Source organism: Carcharhinus amblyrhynchos, chromosome 15, assembly GCF_965287045.1.
Source record: "Carcharhinus amblyrhynchos chromosome 15, sCarAmb.v2.hapA, whole genome shotgun sequence".
Lineage (NCBI taxonomy): Eukaryota > Metazoa > Chordata > Chondrichthyes > Carcharhiniformes > Carcharhinidae > Carcharhinus > Carcharhinus amblyrhynchos.
The window spans coordinates 33,978,572-34,006,268 of NC_137338.1; the positions used below are offsets into that span (position 1 = coordinate 33,978,572).

General features: G+C 43.4%; 1 protein-coding gene across 1 annotated transcript in view; it reads right to left on the bottom strand.

Moving 5' to 3' along the window:
* LOC145353228 (immunoglobulin superfamily member 3-like) overlaps positions 1 to 27,697 on the bottom strand; it is a 202,438-nt gene that overhangs the window by 61,259 nt on the left and 113,482 nt on the right. Inside the window, exons 3-5 of the mRNA XM_080203774.1 lie at positions 10,774 to 11,181; positions 8,217 to 8,606; positions 221 to 622 (exon numbers count right to left, since the gene is read on the bottom strand). Of these exons, the coding sequence (XP_080059900.1) occupies positions 221 to 622; positions 8,217 to 8,606; positions 10,774 to 11,181 (1,200 nt within the window). The remainder of the gene's footprint in view (positions 1 to 220; positions 623 to 8,216; positions 8,607 to 10,773; positions 11,182 to 27,697) is intronic.

A 27,697-nucleotide genomic window follows, 5' to 3' on the forward strand; every position in this document is an offset into this window, starting at 1 on the left:
CATTCATTCTTAACTCCCCAGTATCCTCCTCCCCATTACATATTTCATAAGTTGAGATTCCAGCATTACTACTTTGTTTCATCAATACCGCAATTACCACAACATATCCAGTGTTAATCCAGTCCACAAGAAAATGCTCCTTTTAAATAATCAGGCAGGAAGTAGACTGGCACACGGAAACAATTTACAGTCCTCGGACTTTTCTGATGCAAGTACTTACCCAGCGGTGTTACCGTCGCTACAATACGAGCAGACTTCTCTCCGATTCGTTGCCAATCTCCACCCACATTCATGATCCATTCACCCACTGTACAAACGTATTCACCATCGTCCAACATCGCCGAGTTATGCAGCTGCAGCACAAAAGAATCTGGCCGGGGTTTGGTCAGCCTGACATCTCCGTTAGAGACACGCTTACGGTACAGTGTGCCAATGACCTGAGTGCTGTCCTGTTCCAAGCTGATAATATCAGTGACCTGTTTCTGTTTGTTGATCAATTGCCAAGTGACAGAAAGGCGACTGTGGCTCCTGACGGCCGAGCGAACCTCACAGTTGAACTGGAGCGAGTTGCCCTCCAAAACCTTGGTAGTGTTACTGGTAATTGTTGTACTCAGGCTACTTTCTGCAGGAAACAAAATACATTTAGTGAAATTGGTAGTTCTGTGGAAAGACAATTATACCAGAGCCAAGGATCTATCCAGTTTTGGATGAGAAGAATCATTATATTTTTTGTTTCATAAGAATTTGTAGCAATGCCAATGAGTAAACCTTTTACAAACAGCTCTTGTGAATGTTTTCTGGATGAGATTTTAATTCTCTTTGAAACAGACAGAAGAAGTAATAGCATAGATTATTTGATTTATGCTATTTTCATACTGACAGTAACCTAATTATTTTTATTGCTATAAATCTAGGGTAAACTGCTTGGGGTTAACACTCAAGTGTGGCAGAGGATGGGGACAGAATGGTAGTCAACTGATTTGTTTTGTCTTTATCCATTGGTTATCTATGATTGACTCTAGATTGGTTGACCAGATGCCACAAGTAATATATTATGGCGCCATTGTGAGAAGAAACACTATTATTTGGTTGAATCACCAAAATAAAGTTTCATTTTTTCAAAAGGTATTTACTTCAAGCACTGTTTCCCAGCTACTGACTCCATCTATTGCCCTGACAACAATTTGAAATTAAGTCAGTGTGTTGGCAACCTTGGTGCCATATTTGATTCCAAGATGAGCTTCCAATCTTATCTTTGTATCCATCACATACTGCCAATTTCCACCTGCGTAACTTTGTCTGACTTTGCCTGTCTCAGCTCATCTGTTGCTGGAACCCTCATTCTTGTCTTCATCACCTCTAGACTCGACTATTCTATTGTATTCTTGGCTGGTCTCCCACATTCTACCCTCCAAAACTGAGATCATCCAAAACCCAGCCGTTACGACCCATTTCCCTATCATTCCTATGCTTACTGATTTACATGGGCTTCCATCAAACAAGTTCTTGACTTGAAAATGCTTATCACTGTTTTTAAATCCTTGAATGGTCTTGTACCTCTCTATCTGCAATCTCCTCCAGCCCACAACTGTCTGGAATATCTGTGTTCCTTTAATTCTGGTCACTTGTGAATTCAGTAAAAAGTCTGACAACACCAGGTTTTAGTCCAACCGATGTATTTGATAGTAAACTCACAAGCTTTCAAGGGGACTCCCTCTATCAAATAAATCGGTTGGACTAAAACCTGGTGTTGTCAGACTTTTTACTGTGTTTTCCCCAGTCCAATGCCGGCACATCCACATCACTTGTGAATTCTCATGGCACGGTGGCACAGTGGTTAACACTGCTGTCTCACAGCACGAGGGACCTGGGTTTGATTCTCCTTGGGTGATTGTTTGTGCGCAGTTTGCACATTCTCCCTGTGTCTGCGTGGGTTTCTTCTGGATGCTCTGGTTTCCTCCCACACTCCAGTGCACAGGTTAGGTGGATTGGCCGTGCTAAATTGAATCTTAGTGTTGGGAGATTAGTCGGGTAAATACATGGGGTTATGGGGGTAGGGCCTGGGTGGGATTGCTGTTGGTGTAGGCTTGATAGGCTGAATGGCCTCCTTCTGCACTGTAGGGATTATATGATTCAATGAATCGTTCCACAATTGGTGGCTGTGCCTTCAGTTGTTTAAGCCCAAGTTCTGGAATTTCCTCCCTGCACCTCTCTATTTTGCTTTCCTTCTTTAAGACAGTCCTTAAAATTTACCTGACCATTTGACCTAATATTACCTGATGTGGGTCAGTGCCATACTTTGTTTTATAAGACTCGTGTGAAACTTCAGGACAATATATATATATATATAAATGTTGGCCTTTATAGCGAGGGGGATAGAATATAAAAGCAGGGAGGTCTTGCTGCAACTGTACAGGGCACTGGTGAGGCCGCAGCTGGAGTACTGTGTGCAGTTTTGGTCGCCGCACTTGTGGAAGGATGTATTGGCCTTGGAGGGAGTGCAGAGAAGGTTCACTAGGCTGATACTGGAGATGAGGGGGTTTAGCCTATGAAGAGAGATTGAATAGACTGGGTCTGTACTCGTTGGAGTTTAGAAGGCTGAGGGGAGGAATCTTATAGAGATGTATAAGATAATGAAGGGGATAGGTAGGATAGAGATAGAGAGATTCTTCCTGCTTAGAAAGGATAGCAGGACTAGGGGGCACAGCCTCAAGATAAGGGGGGGCGCAGTTTAGAACAGAGTTGAGGAGGAACTTCTTCACTCAAAGTGTGGTGAATCTCTGGAATTCTCTGCCCTTTGAAGTGGTGGAGGCTGCCTCGCTAAATATATTTAAGTCACGGGTGGATAGGTTTCTGATAGACAAGGGAATTAAGGGTTATGGGGAGAGAGCGGGAAGTGGAACTGATCCACTTCAGATCAGCCATGATCTTATTGAATGGCGGGGCAGGCTCGAGGGACTGGATGGCCTACTCCTGCTCCTATTTCTTATATTCTTATATTGTTGCATTAAAGTGAGCTTTTTCTGTTTAAAGAGTAGTTACTGCTAAGTCAATATGGTATACAAACCAACTCTTCTTATTCTGTTTTAGCCAGAAGGTGCCTAAATTTGGGCACAAATGCAACGTGGTTTTCTAAGTTCTTCTGTGACGTTCATCGTAATGGTTGCATTGAGGCAGAATACTGTCTATGCTACTCTTTGCACTTAAGTTAAATATACTACATAAGAGTTTGCTGTTTTCAGGACAATAATGTTATTTTTCAACAAAAATTGCGAATTCAATTATGGTTCAGTAATATTACAGGAAAAATTGTTCTAACTTTTTAGCCTGAATGACATAGCCTGATAATATTGTGCGTTTCATTGGTTTATAGAGATCACATAATGGTAGGCAAACTTATCTCCAATGTACACCCCAACAATGGAAAAGTTACTGCTGTATTGATCATAAATAACAACTGTTACAAAGAATATATTTACGTTATACTCGAGTAAACTGTTTTGATTAGGCTTGCTGCTTCACAGGAACAGTTCCTATGCATTTCTTACATTTAACCAAAGAGAAGGGACAAGCCTGGAAGCTAATGTACACAATGTTACTGTAATATGTTCATGCCAAATTCTATTTTAAATGGAGAGATCAACTCACAAAAAGGGGGCATGCTGTGGATGGCATAAAAGCTTGGTGCAAGCAATTAAGAGTTAAAATGATCATAAATGCAGTTGCTGCCACATCATTTCTGACTTTTAAATGGTGAATTTGTGAAGCTAGCTCTTTAAAATATAATAATTGGACTTCACTGAGATTTGGTTTTGATTTGAACTGCAATTACAGATAAATGATAAACCTGGAAACTGAATTTCAAATGATCAGCAACTGAATAGGGACAGATAGAAGTTCTGATGGGGAAGAGGTCAGGAGCTCTCTTTATTCCTCCCCTTCATTCTCAGCACATTGCTTTAATGTTGCTGTCTAAATTATCCATCTAATCGTTTTGAAAACCTGAAGCCAATGCACTTCCAGTGAAAGCACGTCAGTGTGAAGTACTTTCATGATCCTTTTCATTACTTCACAGAAGAAGCACATACTTTCATGCAAAAGAAATTAAAAATCTGACATTAATACCGTAATGTTTTGCTGCTTTTGTGAAAGTAAAGCTTCTATCACTTTTAAGGGGGGAAAGATGAAAGGCAAAAACATCAAAGGGAAATGTTCTCATAAATAACACTGACTAATGATTTCCAGTCAACCATTCTGGTCAGATTTTGTTTGCATTTGTATGAGTAGTAAACTGACATCAGAGGCTGCAGGTGGATCAGCGAGACCTTGCACACTGGGTTGTCACTACAGTGTCTATTTGATGAGCAAAAAACTATGGGTGTAATTTACCCAATAAAAAATGACAAGATGTCATTTTTGGTGAGAAAATCGCTGCAATTCCCCGCTGGCCCCAGCAGAGCAATCCAGGCCACAATTTTCAGGCACTTAGAAGATTTTTTTTTCATTTGAAAAGGGCCACGCTTGAGACGCAAAGCATCTGATTCACCCACCCCAAGGGTCATCTGAGCACATCAATGAAGGGGGCATGATATTTAAACGGTTCCACAGCATTTGCTCTCATTGAATCCAGGAGGAAACCAATTCCTCGATTTATGGAAAAGGCCCTCACCCATATGCTGTATGCCCTAGAGGAGAGGCAGGCTACAATATATCATTGGGCTGGCAGGTGGACCTCTGGCAAGATAATGAGTCATACCTGGGAGATGATAGGGTGCAACACTGGCAACTGCCAGTGGCCTGCACAAGGGGACGGGTTTGTAATTCAGAAAAAAAGATGAATGACCTAGTCCAATCAGCCAGAGTAAGATCTCCCTGTCTCCTCTCTGTACTCCACCTTTCCATCACTCCCCTTGTTGTCACCTCGATCCCACTGCCGTCACCTTGCAGTGCCCCAGCACCTAACCTCCCACAATCATCCAAGAGTGCGAAGATCTAGTGGTATTATCGCTAAACTATTAATCCAAACACTCCGCTAATATTCTGGAGACCTAGGTTCGAATGCTGCCATGGCAGATAGTGGGAACTGAATTCAGTAAAACATATCTGGAATTAAGAACCTATTGATGACCATAAAACCATTGTCGATTGCCGGGAAAACCCATCTGGTTCACTAATGTCCTTTAGGGAAGGAAATCTGCCATCCTTACCTGGTTTGACCTACATGTGACTCCAGAGCCATAGCAATGTGGTTAATTCTCAATTGCTCTCCAAGGACAACTAGAGATGGGCAATAAACGCTGAGCAGCCTGTGACGCCCTCATCATGGACATCAAATCTTGCAAGAGGCCAAAAACAGGATTTGTCCCACAAATGAATAGCCCGCATCCCACCCCAACCCCTGGCACTCCTCCTCAGACCTCTCCCTGCTTATGAGCAGGTTTCATCAAACTCTGACCCCACCAGGCATCCAGTTCACATTATTCCCATTTGTGTTCCTGCAGGAGAAGCTTGCCCACAACTGCTGTGAGTGAGAGAAGATGGGCGGTGGGATCCCTGAGTGAGCAATGCTGCCTCCTTTTAAGGAGACAGCCCTACAGTTTACAGGGAAGGAGCAGGAGTGGGCCTGCACTGAGACGGAGGTGTGCCTGTGGGAGAAAAGTGAGGAGCCCTTGCACCTTCATCCAAATGGCCAAACTCAAGTGGGTTCTGTGTATCCCAGACCGCTGCTCTGGCCATGTACTAAAATCATGTCCTTTGCCATGCAGGAACATCACCTGAAGAGCCTGGCCCATCCACTAATGGTGTCTTATCATCTACCTTCAACACAACCTCAAAGGAGGACAGGATAAAGCACCACAGCCATTACCCGCACTATCCACCGTGCAGTGACTCACACTTTGGTCGGTGACCTTAGCAGGCAGGCTGCTGGGTCACTATCTGGTGAGCACCATGCAGCTTCTGATGCACATCAGATGGAGGCAGGAACATCCAAGGGATCAGACAGTCGGAGGTCTGCTGGGTCGCAGGACACAGCTGTGCCCCAGCCAGGAGCTGGGTCTCCAGACATGTTTGTCTCTCAGCAGATGCAGATACAAAGGCACACCCAGAAAAAGCAGAGGGGAATGTCAGCTACATTCCTCAGATTACTGTGGGGTGAATCCCAAAGCTTTGTATCACAGGAGAATTTGCTGGCACTGCACGGTACCCAGGCCAGCTGTGCAATGGTGGCGTCAACAGTGGAAATCCTGGGGCAAGAGGTCAGATCAATGATGGGAGAACTCTGAAACACTGGGTCAGTCCTTGGGACCACTGCTGTCCCATCTCCAGACAGGATTGGCCCTGGCCTGTGCCCTTGCCCACTTAGACTTGCCCTTAGCCTCCCATCTGGTTTTGCCCTCCCTTATGCTCTCTAACACTGGTGGTTTTGACAGGGGGTGAGATGCTTACACATCGTCAATGGGCAGGGTAAACTGGATGGCGATGACCACCTTGGGAATAATGGTTCCTGAATGGCAGGCATAGGGGTCTGACATAGATGCCTCTTGATGCTGTGCAACCAAGCATTGAACCCTGAATCTTCCTTGACATTGAGACTGTAGATGCTGATATTGTTAAGAGTGCCTCTTGATGGCAAATTAGTTTGATGAGAATGAGTCTCAGGAATGTTAGATACAATCTAATGGCACCCATCTCACTCAGGCTGCATCATTCCAAGATCTCATTGCTGTCATTGCCTCTATACTGAAGACTCCAGGACAGCTCCTCCAGAGTTGTGCCCCTCCCTAGCCTGTATTTATAACTCCTTCCCTACCTCTCAGGAGTTATGGCACCTGGTTTCCATTTTTAAAGAGCAGTAGCAATTTGCACTGGGTGAAGATGCGAAATTAACAATGGTAATAGATTCAAATTCATGTAAATCATGTTCGCACCCTTCCTGAGTGTGAAATTGATCACGTCATTGAGAAGGGCCTGGGAAGATCATGATTGAAAGCTCGCTGGCACAAATCCCGTTTTTGGTCTCTTGCGAGATTTGGCAGCGATGTTGAGGGTGGTCACTAAATCCCTGCCCCATCACTCAGAAACAAAAGAACAAAGAAAATTACAGCACATGAAAGGCCCTTCGGCCCTCCAAACCTGCACCGACCATTATGCCTGCTGAACTAAAACCCCCTACCCTTCTGGGGACCATATCCCACAACTCCCTTCCTATTCATGTATTTGTCAAGATGCCCCTTAAAAGTCACTATTGTATCTGCTTCCATTACCTCCCCCAGCAGCGAGTTCCAGGCCCCCACCAGTCTCTGTGTTAAAAAAAACTTGCCTTGTACATCTCCTTTAAACCTTGCCCATCGCACCTTAAACCTATGTCCCCTCATAATTAACTCTTCCACCCTCGGAAAAAGCTTCTGACTATCCACTGTCCACACCCCTCGTAATTTTGTAGACTTCTATCAGGTCTCCCCTCAACCTCCTTCATTCTAGTGAGATCAAACCAAGTTTCTCCAACCTCTCCTCATAGCTAATGCCCTCCATACCAGGCAACATCCTGGTAAATCTCTTCTGTACCCTCTCCAAAGCCTCCACATCTTTCTGGTAGTGTGGTGATCGCAGTTCTTATAAACACATGCTTTGTAATAAGATTGCTGCATAACAGCAAAACTCTAGTAATAAAAAATGAGTGGGTGAGCTTTTAGCCCCTGTGACATTGGTCGTGTTTCATTCCTCTCTCTCTAAAAAGGTCCAAATTACCCCCTTCCTTTAATTATACATCTGCTTTTCAAGTATGTTCTGGATCTGATAACTGGGCCATACTAAACCCAGATTCCTTTGCGAAGAGTTATTAAAAACAAGCAGACCCTTATGTAACCATGGGAAAGTTTTTTTAACAGTTTCTTTCTGTACTGATAAGAGCTGCGTCACTAAGCAACAGTATTTCCACACAGCCTGAAGCAGCCTTGACAGTATGATAACCGCAACTTAACTCTGATTAGATACTTTCAGTTTAAAATATGGGACAACATTAGTTACAGAGAAAGACCGCTTGTGGTGAAAAGCACCCTAACTAGAGGCACTGCTGCCTCAAATCAATTTCTTTGTGTGACTGAAAATGTACACAAAAGAATGCTGGAATTGCTCTGCAGTTATTCCAAGCTACCAAAAGATCACATAATGTCAATTCTTCAAGGGACAGAAGCAATTTTTGGACAGTTACTTACTGATAGGTTGGACATTGATTAAAACTTTAGTAGATTTATTGGTGTGCCTGGCAATGAACTCTCCTGTAACTGTTTTCTCATGCTCAGTGGCTCGACAATGGTATTTGCCGCTGTCCTCCAGCTGAACATGGTAGATTTTCAGCAGGTAGGTTGTATCTGTCTCCTTTGCAAACCTCACGTATCCCAGATGATCTCTAGCTGTGTATTCAGCCTTGACTGTCGGTACAGCATTGCGGCCAATGTTGGCAATTGGCGTGCCATTAAAAATCCACAGCACAGAGAAATATCGGTCCTGTATGTTTTGAGCCTCAATGGCGCATCTTAATTCCATGGTGTCTCCAGATGTGAAAACTCTCCTTTCATTCTCCAGCTGAACATTGAAGCTCTTATCTGTAACAGAACGTGGATATGCGGATAATATTAGAGCATGGGAATTCAGCAGTGAAGAATTGCAACCAAAACATGGTTTGTCACTTCCTGGACTGTCTCAGATTGTTCCCCATATCTGCATACTGCAGTTTGTCCCCCAAAACCTCTCTGCCCCCCTTCAAAAGGTTCTGACTATTGCTGGGATATTACACCTGCTCTCCAGTGTAGCACTGCTGTAGAGTCAGAGACACAATGGCACAGAAGGAGGCCATTCAGTCCATTGACTCCACGTCAGCTCTCCAATAGAGCAATCCGCTCAGTCCATTCCTTCAAATGTCTACCCAATTTCCTTGTGAAGTCATTGATAGTCTCTGCTTCCACCAGCCTTGTAGGCATCAAGTTCCAAATAATTACACTTGCTCCATAACAAAGATCCTCCTCACATCACACGCCGCCCCCCCCACCTCCGGATCTCTTGCACAAAACCTTACATCAGTGTCCACTTATCCTTGTACCATCAGCTAGTCAGAACAGGTTTTGTTGTCTTATTCAACCTGTCATAGTCCTGTACACCTCTATCAAATGTCCCCTCATTTTCCTGTGCTCCAAGGCGAACAATCCCAGTTTTTCCCACCTGACCTTGTCGCTAACATCCCAGGAATCATGCTGGTAAATCATCTCTTTTCTAAAGTGGGATGACCAGAAATGGAGGCAATACTCCAGTTGTGGCCTAACAAAAGCTTTATGAAGGTTCCGCATGTCTTCTCTGCAGCACTTCTATTTTTTAGGAAGTACAAGATCCCATTTGCATTGCCATTGGGATGGCCGGTTGAATCAGCCAAACAGCAAGTGTGAACTAACGGGCCTGAGCTTTTCCAATTAGCAGATGGCTTGATGCAGGCAAGAACTGCATGGTGCCGGCACACAGGGGTGATTAGTGGGACCACCCTCTGAATGTCACAGGTGGCTGCCAATTCATGGCTGCCAGCCCTCTGCAGCGGCACCAGGAAATGTGGACATGACTGATGAAGACAGGGACCTTGCAGCCTACATGAGATAGGCACAAATATATTTTTAAAAAGACAGTACTGAGCGCTCCAGGAAGACCGATGGGACTGCAGGAACTGCCTGTCCTGCTTGTGACCCCTGTCTCTTTTGCTTTAACAAAATGATTCAGCACCCCCACCCACTTTTCCCCTCCGCCCTCCCCCTGTAGCCCCTAGGAGGCTACATCCATTTAGCCTCCTAAAACAACTGGAAGTCAGTTCATCCACTTACATACACACCAACCAGCCAGTGTCACTGAAACAGCATTGAAATACAGAACCCTTCCCTGAGCTGTTGAATGGGAGTGTCTCTCAATAATTGAGTACAGTTAAAAGTGACTGCCAAATTGGCAACTGTGCTACCAACTCAACCAAGGATTTGTTTAAGTAACTGAACTGGATTCATCCTCCAATATTTCTTCTCCAGCCTCTTACTTAGCCTCTGCTTGGCATCAATGGCCACCACAGTCTGAATTTCAGAACACACAACAATCAGGAGATAACCATCCATTGCTGCTCTGAAACCCTTACTTTGACCTGCTAGCTTTGCCCTTTTCACAACTTATATTATATGCTAATAACACACTGGGCTGGAGTTTTTGGATGCTAGGGTGTTCTGCCCTGACAACTAAAGTGTCAATGCTGCAGCCATTTAAATATTCAGTGGGGCACAAATTGACTAAAGTCAAGACTTCTGTCCCCATCCGAGAGGGGAAGTGTCACTTTAGGGAATAGTCCCAATATATTCCCAACAATGTTGGGTATGAGTGGTGGCCTGCAGCCAATCCCTGAAAAAGAGGAGCTAACAGAAGCCTGGCTGAAGATATATTTGGCATATTGGCGAGGCCCAGATAGAGGAATAAGTGGAATGGGAGGCTAGGCTTGACAACTTGGGGTGGCAGGGAAGAGAAAGTGTGAAAGTGGTTGCCTTTGATGGGTACGAGGGTCTCCAGAGGGAGGTACAACTCCTTCTCCCTTGCCCGACACAAGCCAGCGTAGTTAAAGCTGCCACTCAGATCAAGGCCAGCCAGGTAGGTAGGCAGACCACATGCTGGTGGAGGAGGATAAAATTCTGTCCATTATTCTCTATGCATTAGTTTAATAGCTATACTAGTCACTACCTTCGAGTGGTATCTACTTACCAGTAGCTTTTATATTCACCATTGTTTTATCAGTGCGTTTGGTAGCTATGGTGTACCAAGACCTGTCTGGATCTTGGATCCATTCTCTAGCCTCACAATAGAACTCTCCCTGATCAGATGCTTGAAGTTGGTAGATGGTGAGTTTGAATGAGGTCACCCCAATCTTATCCAGTCGTACATCTCCCGATGCCTGTCTCTGCTTAAATGACTCTCCAGAACGTAGGATGAAATCTCGTGTTAGAGCGATGACCTTGAGATTCTGATCTCCCTTCTGTAGATACCATGCGACAGCCACGTGCGTGTGCTGGAACGTTTGCTTGGATACTTCACAGACCAGTTCCAGGGAGTCACCTTCAACTTTATTCAGGGTCTGTGGTACCGATACTGCACTCAGTGTGTCTGGAATGACTGGAAGAGAAAGAGACAAAAATGAACAAAGGGATGCACACATCTCTAATATCAATGGAAAAAAGTGAAGTTAGTGTCAGAATACCTGAGAATTCGATTCCTAATAATTTGAGAATAAGGTTTGTTTAATTTCTCTGATGAGCAATGCTAGTGCGCTTTGCAGGCTTGGGGAAGTAAAACAGGAACTGCCTGTCTCACAACTCTGAAACGTACTGAATTCTAAACCCCCTGGAGATTGGTTATAAGACATCATTGATCCTCACCGTGGAAGTGCTCACAGGTGAATACTTTTCTTTATGGTTAAGGAATGTTATAGCCGAGATATGAAGGTTGATTGTGAAAAATACATTGAGTGAGAAACTAAGGAAGAGATGGAGGTTTGCATCATTCAATGGGGTGGTGAAATCAACCAATGCACTTGTTTTAACAGTATTTTTAGGTTCATAGAATCCCTACAGTGCAGGAGGTGGCCATTTGGCTCATCGGATCTGTACCAACAATAATCCCACCCAGGCCCTATCCCCATAAACCCATGCATTTACCCTAGCTAGTTCTTTAGCATGGCCAATCAACCTAACCCACACATCCTGGGTCTGTGGGAGGAAACCCACGCAGACATGGGGAAAATGTGCAAACTCCACACAGACAGTGACCCAAGCCTGGAATTGAACTCGGGTTCCCGGCACTGCGAGGCAGCAGTGTTAACCACTGTGCCACCGTGCCGCCCATACTCATATTCTTTCACTTTCTAAGAATTACATCATTAATGTTGACACATGCTTGAAATGGTATCAAAATATCAGGAGATATTAATACATTTTCTAAAGTGAGGGAGAGGAGAGAAAAATTTCAGACAAATGCATTAAGCATTTGTATATTTTTATCTCATGCTGTAATTCCAATACAAGACTCTAAGTAAAAAGCATTAAGTTCCAGATGGTCACGGCAGCTTTCCAGGACATTTTGTTATCTAATGTCCATGTGTATGGATCACTGAGGCCCAGCAAGATTTTAGAATTGCTAAGTCCCAGGTCTAAGCAGATGCTCTGCTGAAAGAAATAGGCATTAGTTTCAGCAATGTCACGCAAGTGTTCCATTGCCTTCCAGGACTAACCGGTGTTTGCAAATTTGATTGAAAATGTCCATAGGCACATTTTTGTCACCTGCTTCTTCCGTGCAGCTGGGAGATCAGGTTCTTACTCTCTACTGGGTGTGATGTTATGATTGCCTGGAGGCAATCTCCATCCCTTCCCATCATCCCCGAGGACTCAACAATGCTCCTCTCGTCTACTTGACCCTTTGTCCAATCTTTTAAAAAACCTCACCCTTGCTTCAGAGATCCAGGTTGCTCCAGGAGCACGGATGCTCCTCCCCACGGAACAGGTACACTTGTACCACCTGGGATTCAGTGCACCTCATCTTACTCAGTGTACCGTCTGCCCAGAATCCACTCGGTTCCTGCTGAGCCGGAAACATGGGATCTACTATTTAACAAAAAAAGGCGTAACTGAGAGACAACGCTGTAATTTGCTGACATTACCCATTCCTGAGGAAATTTGGGGCCATTGTTTCCAGCTTTGATTTGATGTATTTTTGTCATGTATTGGGATATAGTGAAAGGTATTGTATTTGTACTGTGTACAGACAAAGTATACCGTTCATAGAGTATATAGGGGAGAAGGAAAGGAGAGGGTGCAGAATGTAGTGTTGCAGTCATGGCTAGGGTCTACAGAACATTATTAGAGAGTTTAAAAGAGTTAGAATGCAGTTTTAAAAGCATAGAACGAGAGTAAAAGATAGGATTAGACAGTTTGCTGAGGACAGCTTGCAAGAAGTCGCCGCACTCTGGCATCATCTTGAATGTATCAAAAAAACTGATTGAATTTTTAAAATGATCGTTAAACTCTAGGATAGGTATATGAGAAAACTAGAATGCCATTGAGGTGACTGGGATAATTTAATTTCTTGTTATGAACATGTCACAAGAAATATTGTATTTAAGGTAAAAGGCTTCAGTTGTGTACTTTTTGCTTGATACTAAATTCATTACCTCAAATTAGTCTAACAATTTTCACTATCAGTAATTTGTAATTATAATTTTTTTACCCTTAACATGCAAATTAAAATAGAAAAATTGTTCATGGGATGTGGGCATCACTGGCTAGGCCAACATTTATTATCTATCCCTAATTGTCACTGAGAAGGTTGTGGTGAGTTGATCTTTTCAACCATGTGCTGCAGTCCATTTAGTGTAATACACCCATAGTGCTATTAGGAAGGATCATGAATTTTGATCCAGCTGAGCTGCAGGGACAGAGATATAGTAACAAGTAAGGATGGTGTGTGGCTTTGAGGAGAACTTGGAGGTGGTAGTTTTCCTATTTGTCTGCGGTCCCTGTCCTTCTGAATAGTGGTTGTGATGGGCTTGGAAGGTGCTGTGGATAGAGACTTGATGTATTGCTCCAGTGCATCTTGTAAATGGTACACACCACAACCATTGTACATCGGTGGTGGAGGGAGTCATGATCATAGTCATTGGGTGGAAGTTTCCTGTCCCGCCTGCCACAGGAATCGTGCACTCATCCATGCAGTTTGAGAGTATTCCATTACACTCCTGATTTGTGTTTTGTAGATGATGGGAAAGCTTTGGGGAGTCAGGCGGTAAGTTATTCGCTGCAGAATTCCTTACCTCTGCGATGCTCCCATAGCCACAGTATTCATTTGGCTGATCAAGCTTGGATTCTGGTCAATGGTAACCACAAGAAGTTGATAGTTGAGGATTTGGCAATGGTAATGCCAATTTCAAGAAGAGATGGTTAGACTATCTTGTTGGAGATGGCCATTGCCTGGCACTTCTGTGATGTGACTGCCACTTATCAGCGTATGGACATGAATGATTCAGTGTCTGAGGAGTCTTGAATGGTGCTGAACATTGTGCGATCATTTGTGGACTTTTGACCTTACGATGGGAGAAAGATCATTGATGAAGCAGCTGAAAATGCTGAAAAGGCTCAGGACACTACCCTGAGGAACTCCTGAATCAATGTTCCAAGACTGAGAGGACTGACTTCCAACAGCCACAACCATCTTCCTTTGAATAATAGAATCATACAATCCCTACAGTACAGAAGTAGGCCATTCGGCCCATTGAATCCACACCGATCACAATCCCACCTAGGCTCTTTTCCCTTAACCCCACGCATTTACCTTGCTGATCCCCTGACACTAGGTTCAATTTAGCATGGCCAATCATTCTAACGCACAGAACTTTGGAGTGTGGGAGGAAACCAGAGCACCCGGAGGAAACCCAAACAGAGATGGGGAGAATTGCAAACTCCACACAGTGACCCAAGCTGGGAGTTGAACCCAGGCCCCTGGTGCTGTGAGGTAGCAGTTCAGCACTGTGCCACCTTAAACCACTGTGCCACCCTTTGCGCTAGGTATGATTCCAACAAATGGAGAGTTCGTCCCCTCCCCTCCCCCCCACCGATTTCCATTGACCTCAGTTTTGCTAGGGCTCCTTGATGTTACACTCGGCCAAATTCTGCCTTGATGTCAAGGCAGTCAATCTCATCTCACCTCTGGTGTTCAGCTCTTCTGTCCATATTTGGATCAAGGCTGCAATGAGGTTGGGATCTGCGTGGTCCTGGTGGATCCCAAACTGAGCAGGTTGTTGCAAAGTAAGTGCCACTCGGTGGCATTGTCTATGATACCATGAATTACTTTGCTGTTGATTGAGAGTAAACTGATGAGTGGTAACTGGCTGAGTTAGATTGTCCTTTTTTTTTAAAATCAACAAGACATACCTGGGCAATTCTCCACATTGATGGGTAGGTGCCAGTGCACTGGAGCAGCTTGGCTGGAAGTGCAACTAGTTCTGGACCTAGTTCTTAAATACTATTGCCAGAATGTTGTCATGGCCCAAGTGGTTAATCTATACTGAATTAAAGATATAGGGCCGGAAATGTGCCTTGCCCTGTTTCAGGGATGGAGATGTGATGGACAGGACTTTGAACTGCTGGTACAACAGGAGGTTGATCTTGTCCGTGTCCTGAGGTTAGTTTATTTAAGTAACTGTGTTGGACTGGGATCGTTGAAAATGCTGACAACCTGACCATCAGTAGGAGTGCAGGGAAGTGCAGGTAGGTGCAGGGATGCTGAAGGAAGGTCACAAGCAGACTCAGAGCAGGAATTATTTTTATTCATTCATGGGACATGATCATTCCTGGCTGGCCAGCTTTTATTGTCCATTTACTGCCCATAGGCAGTTGACAGTTAACCACATTGCTGTGGCTCTGGAGTCACATGTAGACCAGAGCAGGTGAGGACGGCAGATTTCCTTCCCAAAACATTCGTGAACAGATATGTTTTTCTGACAATCATTTTATGGTCATCATTAGGTTCTTAATTCCAGTTTTTTAAAAATGGAATTCAAATTCCACCACCTGCTGTGGCGAAATTTGAACCCAGGTCCCCAGAACATTTGCTGAGTTTCTGGATTAATAGTCTGGCAATAATACCGCCAGGCCATTACCTTTAAACCCCTCTGCATATGGTTCATGAAGGGGAGAGGAAGATGGCTCCTTACAAAAGAATATGAGAGTTTCAAACATTGTAGACTACACTGTGGAAGTGGTGCTTACTGAAAGGAGGGATGGACTCTTGCCATGTCATGTGGAAGGAGCTGGAAAGGCAAATAACAGCACCTTCATAAAAGCAAGAACCATCACCCCTCCACCCCCGAATATGTAGGAAGAAATTTAACAACCTCACCGTGACAGCAAGGGAATGTGACCTGCCAATTAAATACACTGCCAACTTGCTGATGCCCTCGGAGAAGATACAACACTGTCTGTGCTCAAAGTTGAGATTCAGCATTGTTGGGATTACAAAGAATACATGTTGTTCCCTCTATGAGTCAGCTTGTCTGTCATAGACCCTTCTGTTTAACATTCCCTCACATCTTGCAATACATGCTAGCCCTTTGAAGCTCATCTCCAATGTTACATCCTTCTATTTCACTACACACTGACAGTCAAATGTGATAAACATCAAAGAGTGCTGCTGCTATTTAACATTCATGAATTCTTCTTCCATTAGAGGTTGGCACGGAGAGTTGTCAGAGAGCAGCAGGTCACAGGTGGAAGCTGCTTGTGAGCCAAGCAAGTGACCCAGTTAGAGGAATGTGCCAAGCCCATCCAAAGAGTAAACTCCTTGGGAGCTGGAAAACCTGGAGGCTTTAAGGCACAAAATCAATTTGTGATGCAGAATTCTTCTAATAGAGACTGTAGTTATGGAAACAGAGACATGCATGACAGAACTATGACTAAATGATGATAAAGATAGCAATGAGTGGCAGCAGAAAACTGATAACGAAAGCTTTCCTTTTTGTTTTTTCCAAATTATGAAGCCAAGAGCTAAGAAGTGAGGCAGTGGAGAAAGGAATTTTAGGCCCTTCCAGAGCTGACAGTGGCCTTAGACTTCCACCCTTCCCATTACTTACACTTTCACTTGTCCAGATGAAGTGACTGGCAATCAGCAATGTAATATAGATGGTGAAATGTTCCCACCACAGCCAATGGTGAAATATGAATTCAATAAAAATTTTGAATTAAAAGTCTTATCATGACATGAAGCCATTGCCAAATGTTGTAAAAACCCATTTGGTTTATTAATCTCCTTTAGGGAAGGAAATCTGTTGTCGCTAACTGGTCTGGCCTACATGTGACTCCAGAGCCATAGCAATGTGGTTGACTCTTAAATGCTCTCAGGGATGGGTAATAAATGCTGGCCCAGGCAGCAATTCCCACATCCAATGAATAAATAAATAAATAAATAAAAGTTAGTCACAGAGCACAAAGAGTCCAAAAGTTTAAAATTTTAACAGGAGGGCCTGATACTACAGAGCAGAGTTCAAAGTATTGTTGCTGCTAAGCAAGTGGCTGATGATCTCAAGATTTTGACAGCTTCTCAGACATTTAGCTATTGACTGTCCTACAACCACCCCTCAACCCTCCCCCACCACATCCCTCCCTCAACTCACCCAAGAATTCTTCACAAGTGAAATGCTCCAAGCAGAGCCAGCCTTTGGCTGAGCTGATGTTCAGTACACAACCCACTGCAGTCTACTGCAAACCTCAGCATTCATGGCCACCTTCATCCCACAAGGTTGTCGATTTTCCTGAGGTGCCAGCCACACCCAGAGTCCCGGTTCCTCAGGTTGCACTTAAATAGAACGTTTGATACAGGTCTTAAAAAAAAATTGGAAATTCACCAGAATACAGTGAAGTGTCATTATAAAAACACACAGCAAATGGCTTCTTTTGTTTGGGTAATGATTCATGCTGTTTTCTGTTTTAAGGAAATAGCAAATATGATGTTATACTTTGTACTTACTAATATAGTGACTTTGAGCACTTTACTAACTCCCATTCTCGAAGAGTTTTGAGTGGCATTCATATAAAGGTTTGTTGTGCAGCACAAAGGTTCTCTTTGTAAGTATGTGTTGACAAGCTGTGCTTTATGCTTCAGTGAGTGAGTCCTGAATAAAGCAGTCACATCTCTCCAGTTGTGTTGGTTCATCTGCTTTTGCTTAGCCTGATATTCATTCTCCACGGGGGTCAGCAGCCTTCTCCGGCACAACAAATTTGATGTCCTTTTGGATTGCAGAATGTTGCAAGATGCAACAGGCTATCAAAATCTGTGATACCACGTGTGAAGCATACTTCAGGGACCCCTGTGAGTTATCCAGAGAACCCTTCTGTACTCACGTGAGTTTCATTACGTTTCTCCTTGGTTGCACTGGGTCTCTTCAGGAGAGGCATCGAGTGCCATGGAAAGCCATGGGCAGAATTTGTCTTCAAGAAATCATCCAAAAAAATACTGCCTTCACAGAATAAATTAGAGCTGTTGTTTTACTCAAAGCAAAATCTGAAGTCATCATAATAAATAGAGTATAACAGGATGAGAAGGATGTGAAGCAGTTGCACATATGAAGGCATTTGAAATGACAGACATTTAGGGGCACTAAACTAAATGATCCATTTTAGACTCTATCTAATGTTCATTACTCCATTTATTTGTTCCTTTTCACCCCCCCCTGCCCTCCCCATTAATACTACAAAACCTCGTTTTTAATAAAACACTGTTGCACGATTAAAATAGAACAAATTATCTGATACTGCAAACTAATGATCAGTAACTCTTTAATACATATTCTATGTACAACATCAACACTTTGTCCACAAATAGGACTCCAGGATGCATCGATAACTGCCTCACAAATTAAACTAAATAATTGAGAGCGTATTCAATTGCTGATGTTAATCCTGATGCTGAACTACAGTGAAAACAACAGTTGGGAATGAAGTGAGTTATGCACAGCTGCGATCCTGAATTTCTTTTTCCAAGAAATCACTGTTGCAGAGAGTCACGCACATGCAGCAGTGATCTTGGGTGACATTCCATTAACTTCAAGCGCAGCTGAGTAATTTGCTAAAGAAAAATATAAATGAACTAAATGCCCAAATCAAGCCTGCTTTCCAAATTTCAAAGCTGCATGGTTGATTGAACAGGGTTTAAAGAGCTGTGAGACATTTCCCTGTAACAGGCCTTTCTGCTTGGATTTTCTGATTGGGTCTGTGCCCAAGTAGAAGGAGTGCAAGCTGACAGTCCATCTGACCAAGGTGATGAGTGCCAACATTGATATCATTTCCAAAGTTAGCCTCAGAAATGGTCAGTGTAGATAAACCTTTTTCTGTGATTCCGTCCAGTTCAGGGCAGGCAAAAGCAAAGCTCTAGGATTTAGAGGTTTACTGTAACTTAAAGGGATAGGGACCGTCATTACTTCATCTGTTCAGTTAAATGTACAATCTTACAGAAAGGTGGCCAGATTTTCAAGAGGGTTAAGAGCCTTGTTGTCCTTTGTTGGGTGTGATGAAAATATTATTATATGATGATATTGTGTGTGTGTGTGTGTAACTAAATTAAGTTGTGGATTTGAGTGTCTGTGGAATTGAGACCATCAAAGGGGCGAAGTATGAAAAGGAGACCTTTGAAATGGAAAGGACCAAGGTGGTTGTCCTACAAGTAAACACAACATGGGTAGAAATTTGCATTAGGAGATAAGTGAGAGTTTGGATTTTTAGCAGTTGAGTTTCAAAAGGAAGAAGGAGGAGCTTACAACATAAGGAATGGTCATAAGTAAAATTAGAGAAGGTTATTAAGTTTTAAAATTTACCCAAGAGTGGGGGCAGTAGAGAATATGAAAGGCTTTTACATTTTGAAGACAGTTAAATTCAGAGAGATGTTGTGAACATCAGATGTTGAACAAAGATGTTGTGATGTTGAGAGATGTTTTATAGATGAAAAACATTTAAACACATGTCAGAGCTCTATTGAGGCTATGTAAATGCTGGACGCTGTTCTGCACTGGGTCAGAAGAGTGCATGTTATCTCTAGAAAGCAGGGTTTTGTTGTAAAGCTTTCGGAATTCTCCACACCATAGAGTGGGAGTGAATGTGAGAGAGAGAAGCTCTGTGATATATCTTCCCTTTGGCAACACTGGATGCATTTTAGTAACACAACTGGAATTTGTATAAATTAAATATCCATAGGGATTGTTGCCTAAAGGGGTGTTTACTTGTGAGTCTAACCAAGTAAAAGTCTTTTTGGATATAGATTTTGCAACGTTCATGTTAACTGTGTAAATGTAATCATGAATTTAAATAGTCTTTTCTTTTGTTAATAAATGTTTTCATTTACTATTTAAAACCTCCAAAAGTGGAATTGGAATTTGTGATTCCTGACTTCAGCACACATATCCTCTCATAGTAAAATTTAAATTGAAAATTGTCATGGTACATGTCCAAGTTTTCTTTTGGAGCTTGGTTAGCATGGCATATAAAATGGAAAAGTAGAAATGCCGTTATATAAAATAAGACATAGGTAGGCAATAATATTTTGATGTTGAGTGCTGCAGGTTCCCAGGAAAGCTTTGCTCAAGAAATGGTTGAAGATTGGAAGAGCAATGAATATCAACTCTACAACATGCTTGTTAATTAGTCTTTTCTGAGGTTGATAGCTTTAGTCCATTGATCAAATAAAAGGCTCTAACATCTTCCAAGAATGTATTGTAATATGCATGACCATCACTCACAATGATTTCTCCAACTCACTCTAATAAGCATTTTCATAACCTATAAATGTCCACGAGTGAAGCAGTACATGACAGCCCCAACCGATAATTTCTCTAACTCAATCGCGTGGACTCTGCAAAACCTGAATGGTATGCTATTGCTTGTGTGCACCTATCTTCAAATTACAAGACCTGTGTTTCACTACATATAATAATAAAGGAGAATTAGAACCTTTTCCACTCTTTTTAAAGATGCAGTCTACACATAATGCTACAGTGAGCTGCAACAGATGGCAACCCTGCACTATCATATTTGATATGCTAAAAGTGCAGCAATTCATTACAAGGGAACCCATACTGGGTTTCAGAGACTGGGAATTAAAAGGGGATGTGGCAGCTGTGGGTTCAGAATAAAAACCTGCTTCTTTTCATTCTCATTCTATTGTGGCCCATTTTAACTATCAGCAAACCATGTCATGACAGCCTCAGGCAATTCCTACTGTTGTACGTTAGATGGCATTTGGGTAAGATTGGTATAGAGGGATATGGGCCAAACATGGGCAACTGTGACTAGCTTAGTGGTAAAAACTGGGCAGCATGGACAAGGTTAGCCGAAGGGCCTGTTTCCATGCTGTAAACCTCTATGATTATGTGAACTTTATTCACAACAAAACCATGTGAGCCTCATTGTTTTGTTTTATTTCTTAATGTTGCTGAGAATGAGCAAGCAAGTTCCAACACATCTAGCTCTGGCAGCACTTCTGAGCACTAAACGTCTAAACACAGTGAGGGTTTACATCAAGAGAGCTAAAGAACTCCTGAGGGATTGTGGAGGTATGCAGAACGAATGCAACTGAGCAGGAGACACAACTGGTGGAACTAGAAAGACAACATTGACAGAAGGAAGGTCAGGTAGTATTGTGTCTTGAGTGAAGAGATTTTGTGAATCTAGCTGTTAAAAATGCATTGTGCAAGTGGGTGGCTTTTGAATCAGCTGCAGTCAGGTCCTTTATTTCTAAAGTTTCAAACATTAATGCTGACACTCATAGCAATGTCAGACAGGACACTGCAGGTGGAGTCCTCCCAACAGCGCGTACAAAACCACTCTGAAACTTTGCATGTACTGTTAAACCATATGGCTCTCCAAGGAGTAGTAACTCAGAGGGGCGCCAAGCCTTTCTGCTCTAACAAAATGCAGCAATCAGCAAAGGTCTAGCCTGTGTGGCACAGCCATTGACTGAACAAACACACAAACAAAGCACCAAGAGATTTATTTGTGTAGTCTAAATGTAAACCAAAAGTCATCGGCCGAGACCCTCTATACCTTTTAAGCTGTGGTCGTTGGTTAACATGTTGGACAGTTAGAAATAGACATTTCCATCCAGATCAGATTCAGTTTTAGGGCAGGAATTCGGCTAACCAGTCAGGTAGCTCACTTCAAAATCCTCCTTGGTTTTGTGGCATTTTCATTCTGCAGTGGGCAGGGACAGGATGAAATCAGTCCCACTGACCCTGGAATTAGATGCTGAGAGGATATGGAGGCAGGTAGATACAGAGGTAGGCTGGTTAGAAGGCCTGCCTCACTTCTCTGGGATTTGATCCCAGTTGTTTTAGAAGATTGTAGGCCCTCTAGCCCTCATACCCTCATCCAGCCTCCATGGATCTTCATACCTTTCATGCCAACTCAATACCAACTCACCCAATATTCACCATGGACAGTCCTCAGGAGCCTTGTGGAGATGATGTGGAGATGCTGGCATTGTACTGGGGTAGGCACAGTAAGTAGAATCACAGAATTGCTGAGCAGAAACTGATAGCTAAGTTCTGCACACATGAAGACAGCCTCAACTGGGATTTTGAGTTCATATCACACTATGTGTAACACCCACGACTGGCCTGGGCTTGCAAAATCTCACTAACTGTCCTGGTTTGAGATTATGCACTCCTCTTTAATCTGTGGTTAACCCTCTTTCCACTTGCATTGTCTGCATCTGTAAAGACTTGATTACCTGTTAAGACTCACAATCCAACCATTATCTTGTAATTGAGTTTGTGTCTGTATATGCCCTGTTTGTGAAACAAATCCTGCACTCACCTGATGAAGGAGCAGTGCTCCGAAAGTATGTGCTACCAAATAAAACTGTAAATTTCTAAAAATCTAATATAGCTCCCATTATGCAGACTTGGCTCCAATTCATGAAGTTTTGAAATCTCAAGTGATTAATCTCTCATAAAAACAAACTTCAGTTCAAAAGTCTTCAATGTTCTTTTAAGCTGTCAATCGAATTGACTTCAGTACACCCTGCTGAGATAATTTCAGGTTTTGTCATTTGATAAGATCATGGCTGATCTGATTTGGCCTCAAACTTGCTTTCCTGTCTACCCATTACAACCTTTGGCTCCCTTGTTAGTCAATGATCTATTTAACTCAGCCTTAAAAATATACAGCGATCTTGACTCCATTGTCCTCTGTGGAATTCCCCCTGACACTCGGAATAAAATGTTCTCCTCATCTCCATCTTGAACGGGAGACCTGTTCCTTTTACAGTGTGGCCACAACTTCCTGGCTATTCACACTGGCAGGATATTCCAGTCCTGCCATCGGTGCACCTCTTCTGTGGATTTCCTAACACTGAAGGGTGCATTCAACAGGAAACCCCGTTGACTAGTGAGCCTATCAACCACCAATACACTGAGAAGTTGGCTTCTGATTGGACAAAGTATAACCAGTGTCTCAGTATTAGCACTGTTGCCTCAAATCGCCAGGGACCTGGGTTGAATTCCTGGCTTGGGTCACTGTCTATGTGAAGTTTGCACATTCTCCCTGTGTATGAATGGGTTTCCTCCAGATGCTCTGGTTTCCTTCCACAGTCATGATGTGGGTATGCCGGCGTTGGACTGGCGTAAACACAGTAAAAAGTCTGACAACACCAGGTTTTAGTCCAACCTATTTATTTGATAATATACTCACTAGCTTTCGGGGTTACCCCCTTCGTCAGGTGAATGGAGAGTTCTGGCCTCAGACAGAGCATATAAAGCACAGACAGTTTAGAGATTACTGATTAGAATGCGAATCCTTACACCTAACCTGCTGTTCAAGACCTGAAGTGGCTGACAATGTGAGTGGAAGGAGCACTGATCACGGTTTAAAGAGATGTGTATTGTCTCCAGACAGTACAGTAAGCGAGGTTTTGCAAACCCAGGCAAGTCATGGGGGTTACAGATAGTGCGACATGAACCCAAGATCCCTGTTGAGACCGTCCTCATGTGTGCGGAACTTGGCTATCAGTCTCTGTTCAGCGACTCTGCGCTGTCGTGTGTCATGAAGGCCGCCTTGGAGAATGCTTACATTCTCCAGAGTCGCTGAACAGAGACTGATAGCCAAGTTCCGCACACATGAGGACGGTCTCAACAGGGATCTTGGGTTCATGTCGCACTATCTGTAACCCCCATGACTTGCCTGGGTTTGCAAAACCTCGCTTACTGTACTGTCTGGAGACAATACACATCTCTTTAAACTGTGATCAGTGCTCCTTCCACTCACATTATCAGCCACTTCAGGTCTTGAACAGCAGGTTAGGTGTAAGGATTCGCATTCTAATCAGTAATCTCTAAACTGTCTGTGCTTTATATGCTCTGTCTGAGGCCAGAACTCTCCATTCACCTGACGAAGGGGGTAACCCCGAAAGCTAGTGAGTATATTATCAAATAAATAGGTTGGACTAAAACCTGGTGTTGTCAGGCTTTTTACTGTGTTCCTTCCACAGTCCAAAGATGTGCGGGTTAGGCAGATTGGCCATGTTGAATTGCCCATTAAGTGTCAGGCAGACTAGCAGGGTAAGTACATGGGGTTACAGCGATAGGGCCTGGGTGGGATTGTGGTCAGTGCAGAGTCGATGAGCTGCATGCCCTCTTTCAGCAGTGTAGGGATTCTATGATTCTATGAGAGAGAGAGAAAGAGAGAGAGCGTGTGCGAGAGAGTGTGTGTGTGAGAGAGAGTGTGGCCGGGATTCTCCCGAAAATATTCTAAGTGCCGAATTTGCATAAAAACTGGAGCATCTCCTGCTGTTTTCTAAGGCTGGATTTTCAAAATGAGTCTCCCACAGTCTGCGCACTGCAGGGTGTCTCAGGGAGATTCATGTTGAATATCAGTGGGAGGGGCTTATTCCTGCTGGAGAGGGCAGCAGCATAGTGCTGACAGGCCACTGCACATACACCAATCTGTCAGTGCTGAAGTCGGCACACATGCAGTAGCCCCACAATGCTGGCTTCCTGGTCATTGACCAGCACAGCAACCCTCCATCACTGGCCATGCAATCCCCCCCCAACCCCCAATTGCTGGGTTCCCAGACCTGTCAGGCTAGTCTGATCTCTACCCCCCAAACCCCCCACCCCCTCCCCCCAAACGCTCCACCCCCAACTCCACTGATGCTCAGTACTGATCAGTCCCTGCCCTCCCTATTGCCACTAATCCCAAGTGCAGGATGACAGTGGGACTCCCCATGCAAAGCTGGCATTGCCCAGGGGGCACCATCCCCTTACTCCTGACCTCCTGGGGAGGGTGGTGTCTCCATGGCCTCCCGTCACACCAGTGGGATCGGGCTGCCAGCTCTCCATTCATGGGCAGCTGTGGAAATCCCACTGGAGTGAACCACTTCTGGCAGGGGCGGAGAAGGCTATAAGAGACTTGGAGACTTCAGTCCCAGTTTGCTGCTTGAGCAGCGCAGCAGGCTGGGAGAATCACCCATAGTGAGTGTGTCTGAGAGATACTGTGTGAAAGAGAGTGAATGTGTGCGTGACTAATATGAGAACCCAGCTCTCCAGTAGCACTCCTAATATTGAACAAACATGTGAACAAAAGCAACAGCATCACTCCTCCTAATGAAAATGACTTAACTACTTTGTTGAATAAGGGAACTTTTCAATTATAATAAATGGACATACATAAGAAATAGAAAATACTTTGACGTATAAACTTATCTTTTTTGTATGTTGGAACCAATCATACAAAAACAACCCTTTTTTGTGGTTTAACTCTTCAACGCAATTAGAATGTTTCTCATGGGTTCCGACAGTACACTTGGGAGGTCAAAAATGTTGTGCGGTTGGAAAGGTTTGTGAAACCCTGTCAAAAACAAGTTCACTCTGTGATGTGCCCTTGGCTCGAAGTGCAGTCATTGCTTTTATGTCGATAAAAGGAGGAAGTCAACTTACTCGTAGCAAAATTCCAAAGAATGGGAGATGAATGACTGGTTAACTTGTTTCCATGGCATCCGTTCAAGGAGGAATGTTAGTCAGGCCACTCAATTTTTTTTTCAAATCACGTCATTGGATTTCTTAAAATGCCTACCAGAACAGGCAGAATGTGTCTTGTTTTAAACTCTGTGCCTTAATTTAAATTCTCGTATGAAAGAAAGCAGCGGTCATTTGAACCCAACCCATGTGGTCAGGTCGACCACTCATAATTACATCTTGCCCAAAATCCATGGAACATAACATTTGCTGGTGTGTAAAATGAATGGCTTATTCAACCGCCTCTCTTTCTCACAACACAGCTAAAGTTAGATGCAACTCTGACTGGTACAATTCTTTGGAAGTGCTACATGAAGTGAGAGGTTTAAACCCACAAAATTCTCGCTCCAAGACAAAACTGTCGAACTAGAGAAGAATTAAAGAGAAAGAAAGTACAGCGCTGTTGGGGCCACACAGGCTGTGAGCAATGCCACTGCAAATCGAAAGAGTTAGGAAAATATCTAAACTTACAATGGCATGTGCCATACCTACACAGATCTCAGTTCATTACTAAATAAAATAGAATGATTACTTTCCTCAACAGACACCAACACATTAAAACAAGCTGGTAACAACTAGAGTAAAACTCATTGTTGGGAAAGGGATGTAACAGCAGGTGTCCAAATGCAGCATCACCCTGTTGTACACACATGCTGCAACACAAAACTCTCGGATGTGGCTTCAGACCTCATCACTGGGAGATTGCAACACGTAGAGGGTGAGGCTTTTACTCAGAGGAAGAGAAGAGGTGGATAATTCGAGAGTTAACCCACATCACATTCACAACCTCCTAAGAAGCAGTTGCAGAAGAACATTGGAGAATGTGGGAGGGAAATTAAAAGGCAGAGAATAGTTGACTGATAAAGTTGAAGATTTGAAGAACTGACGTTGAGGATAAAGATCCAGATCCTACGCTTCGCAGCCTCATCACACCCATGGGAAACGGGCTGGGTCGGACAAAATCTCCACCGACCCAACTTATTTCCTTGATTCTGGTGAGCAAGTTGCAGCCTGTAACCAGAGCTGGTCTCCATTTCCCATAAGTTTCTTGTGCACACTCCAGGGGGCTGTGTAGCCTGTCAGGATGCCCTTGCCTGACCTAGTGTTGCTGCAGTGTAACCCCATATCCAGGTCACATTTAGTTGCAGGGTTGGTTTAAGGGAAGCTGATATTCATACATGGCCTCCCCGACTGGCACTCCCCTTGTTTACATTGCTATGACATATAGCGTATTCTAATTATTATCTTTCTCTTGCCCCCCCACCCCCCAAAAGCAGACTTATAATTTTGTTGGTAGGATAAGGAAGCCAGTTAAAAAAAAGTAAACTCAAAGACCTATAAGATCCAAGCTGAGCAAGATTCAATATAAAAGATTTTTAAGAGGTGTACAGTACAGCATGATCTTCCTTTTAATCAAGAAGTCGTAAACATTGTGCATCAGAGTTGTTATTATATATAACAGAATATTAGACAGTGGGGCATAATGAAAATCATAATTCAGAATTCCTTGATGCTTTACTTGTAAATACTGTAAAATTCATGTAGGATAAAGGTTGCTACAATGAGCTGGCCTTTGTATCTGGGCAACAGTGAACCACAGCAAAAAAACAAATGAAATGGAAGCAATATACATGTTGTGACACATTAGTTATGATATCATTCATCAAAATGTCCCACTTCACACAATGACATGAATAATTCTACTCACCCAGCAGAAGCAAGCACTTTCTTGGAGTCTCACTAGAGTTCAGCAAATTGTACCCAGATTCTTAGACAATTATGCTGTGTGTTCGAACAGCATAACAACGTCCATAAAATAGTCAACACAATTTTGAGGGTGGAAGTTGCCATGGACAGCTTCACGACATTAAGAATGGACTCTGGTACTTGAATGCTTAATGCTTTTAGAAAGGCCATACCTCTGAACTCTGGGCTCAATGGCTGTTCCCAGGGACTCACACTGAGACAAACATCAACTGCTCTGGAGCATCACCAATTAAGAGTTCTTCGGTCTTCCCAAAACCCGTTGATCTTCCAGTTTGAAGAACTGTTCTCAACCGGGTGTTGCAGACTGGCACATTCCAAGGT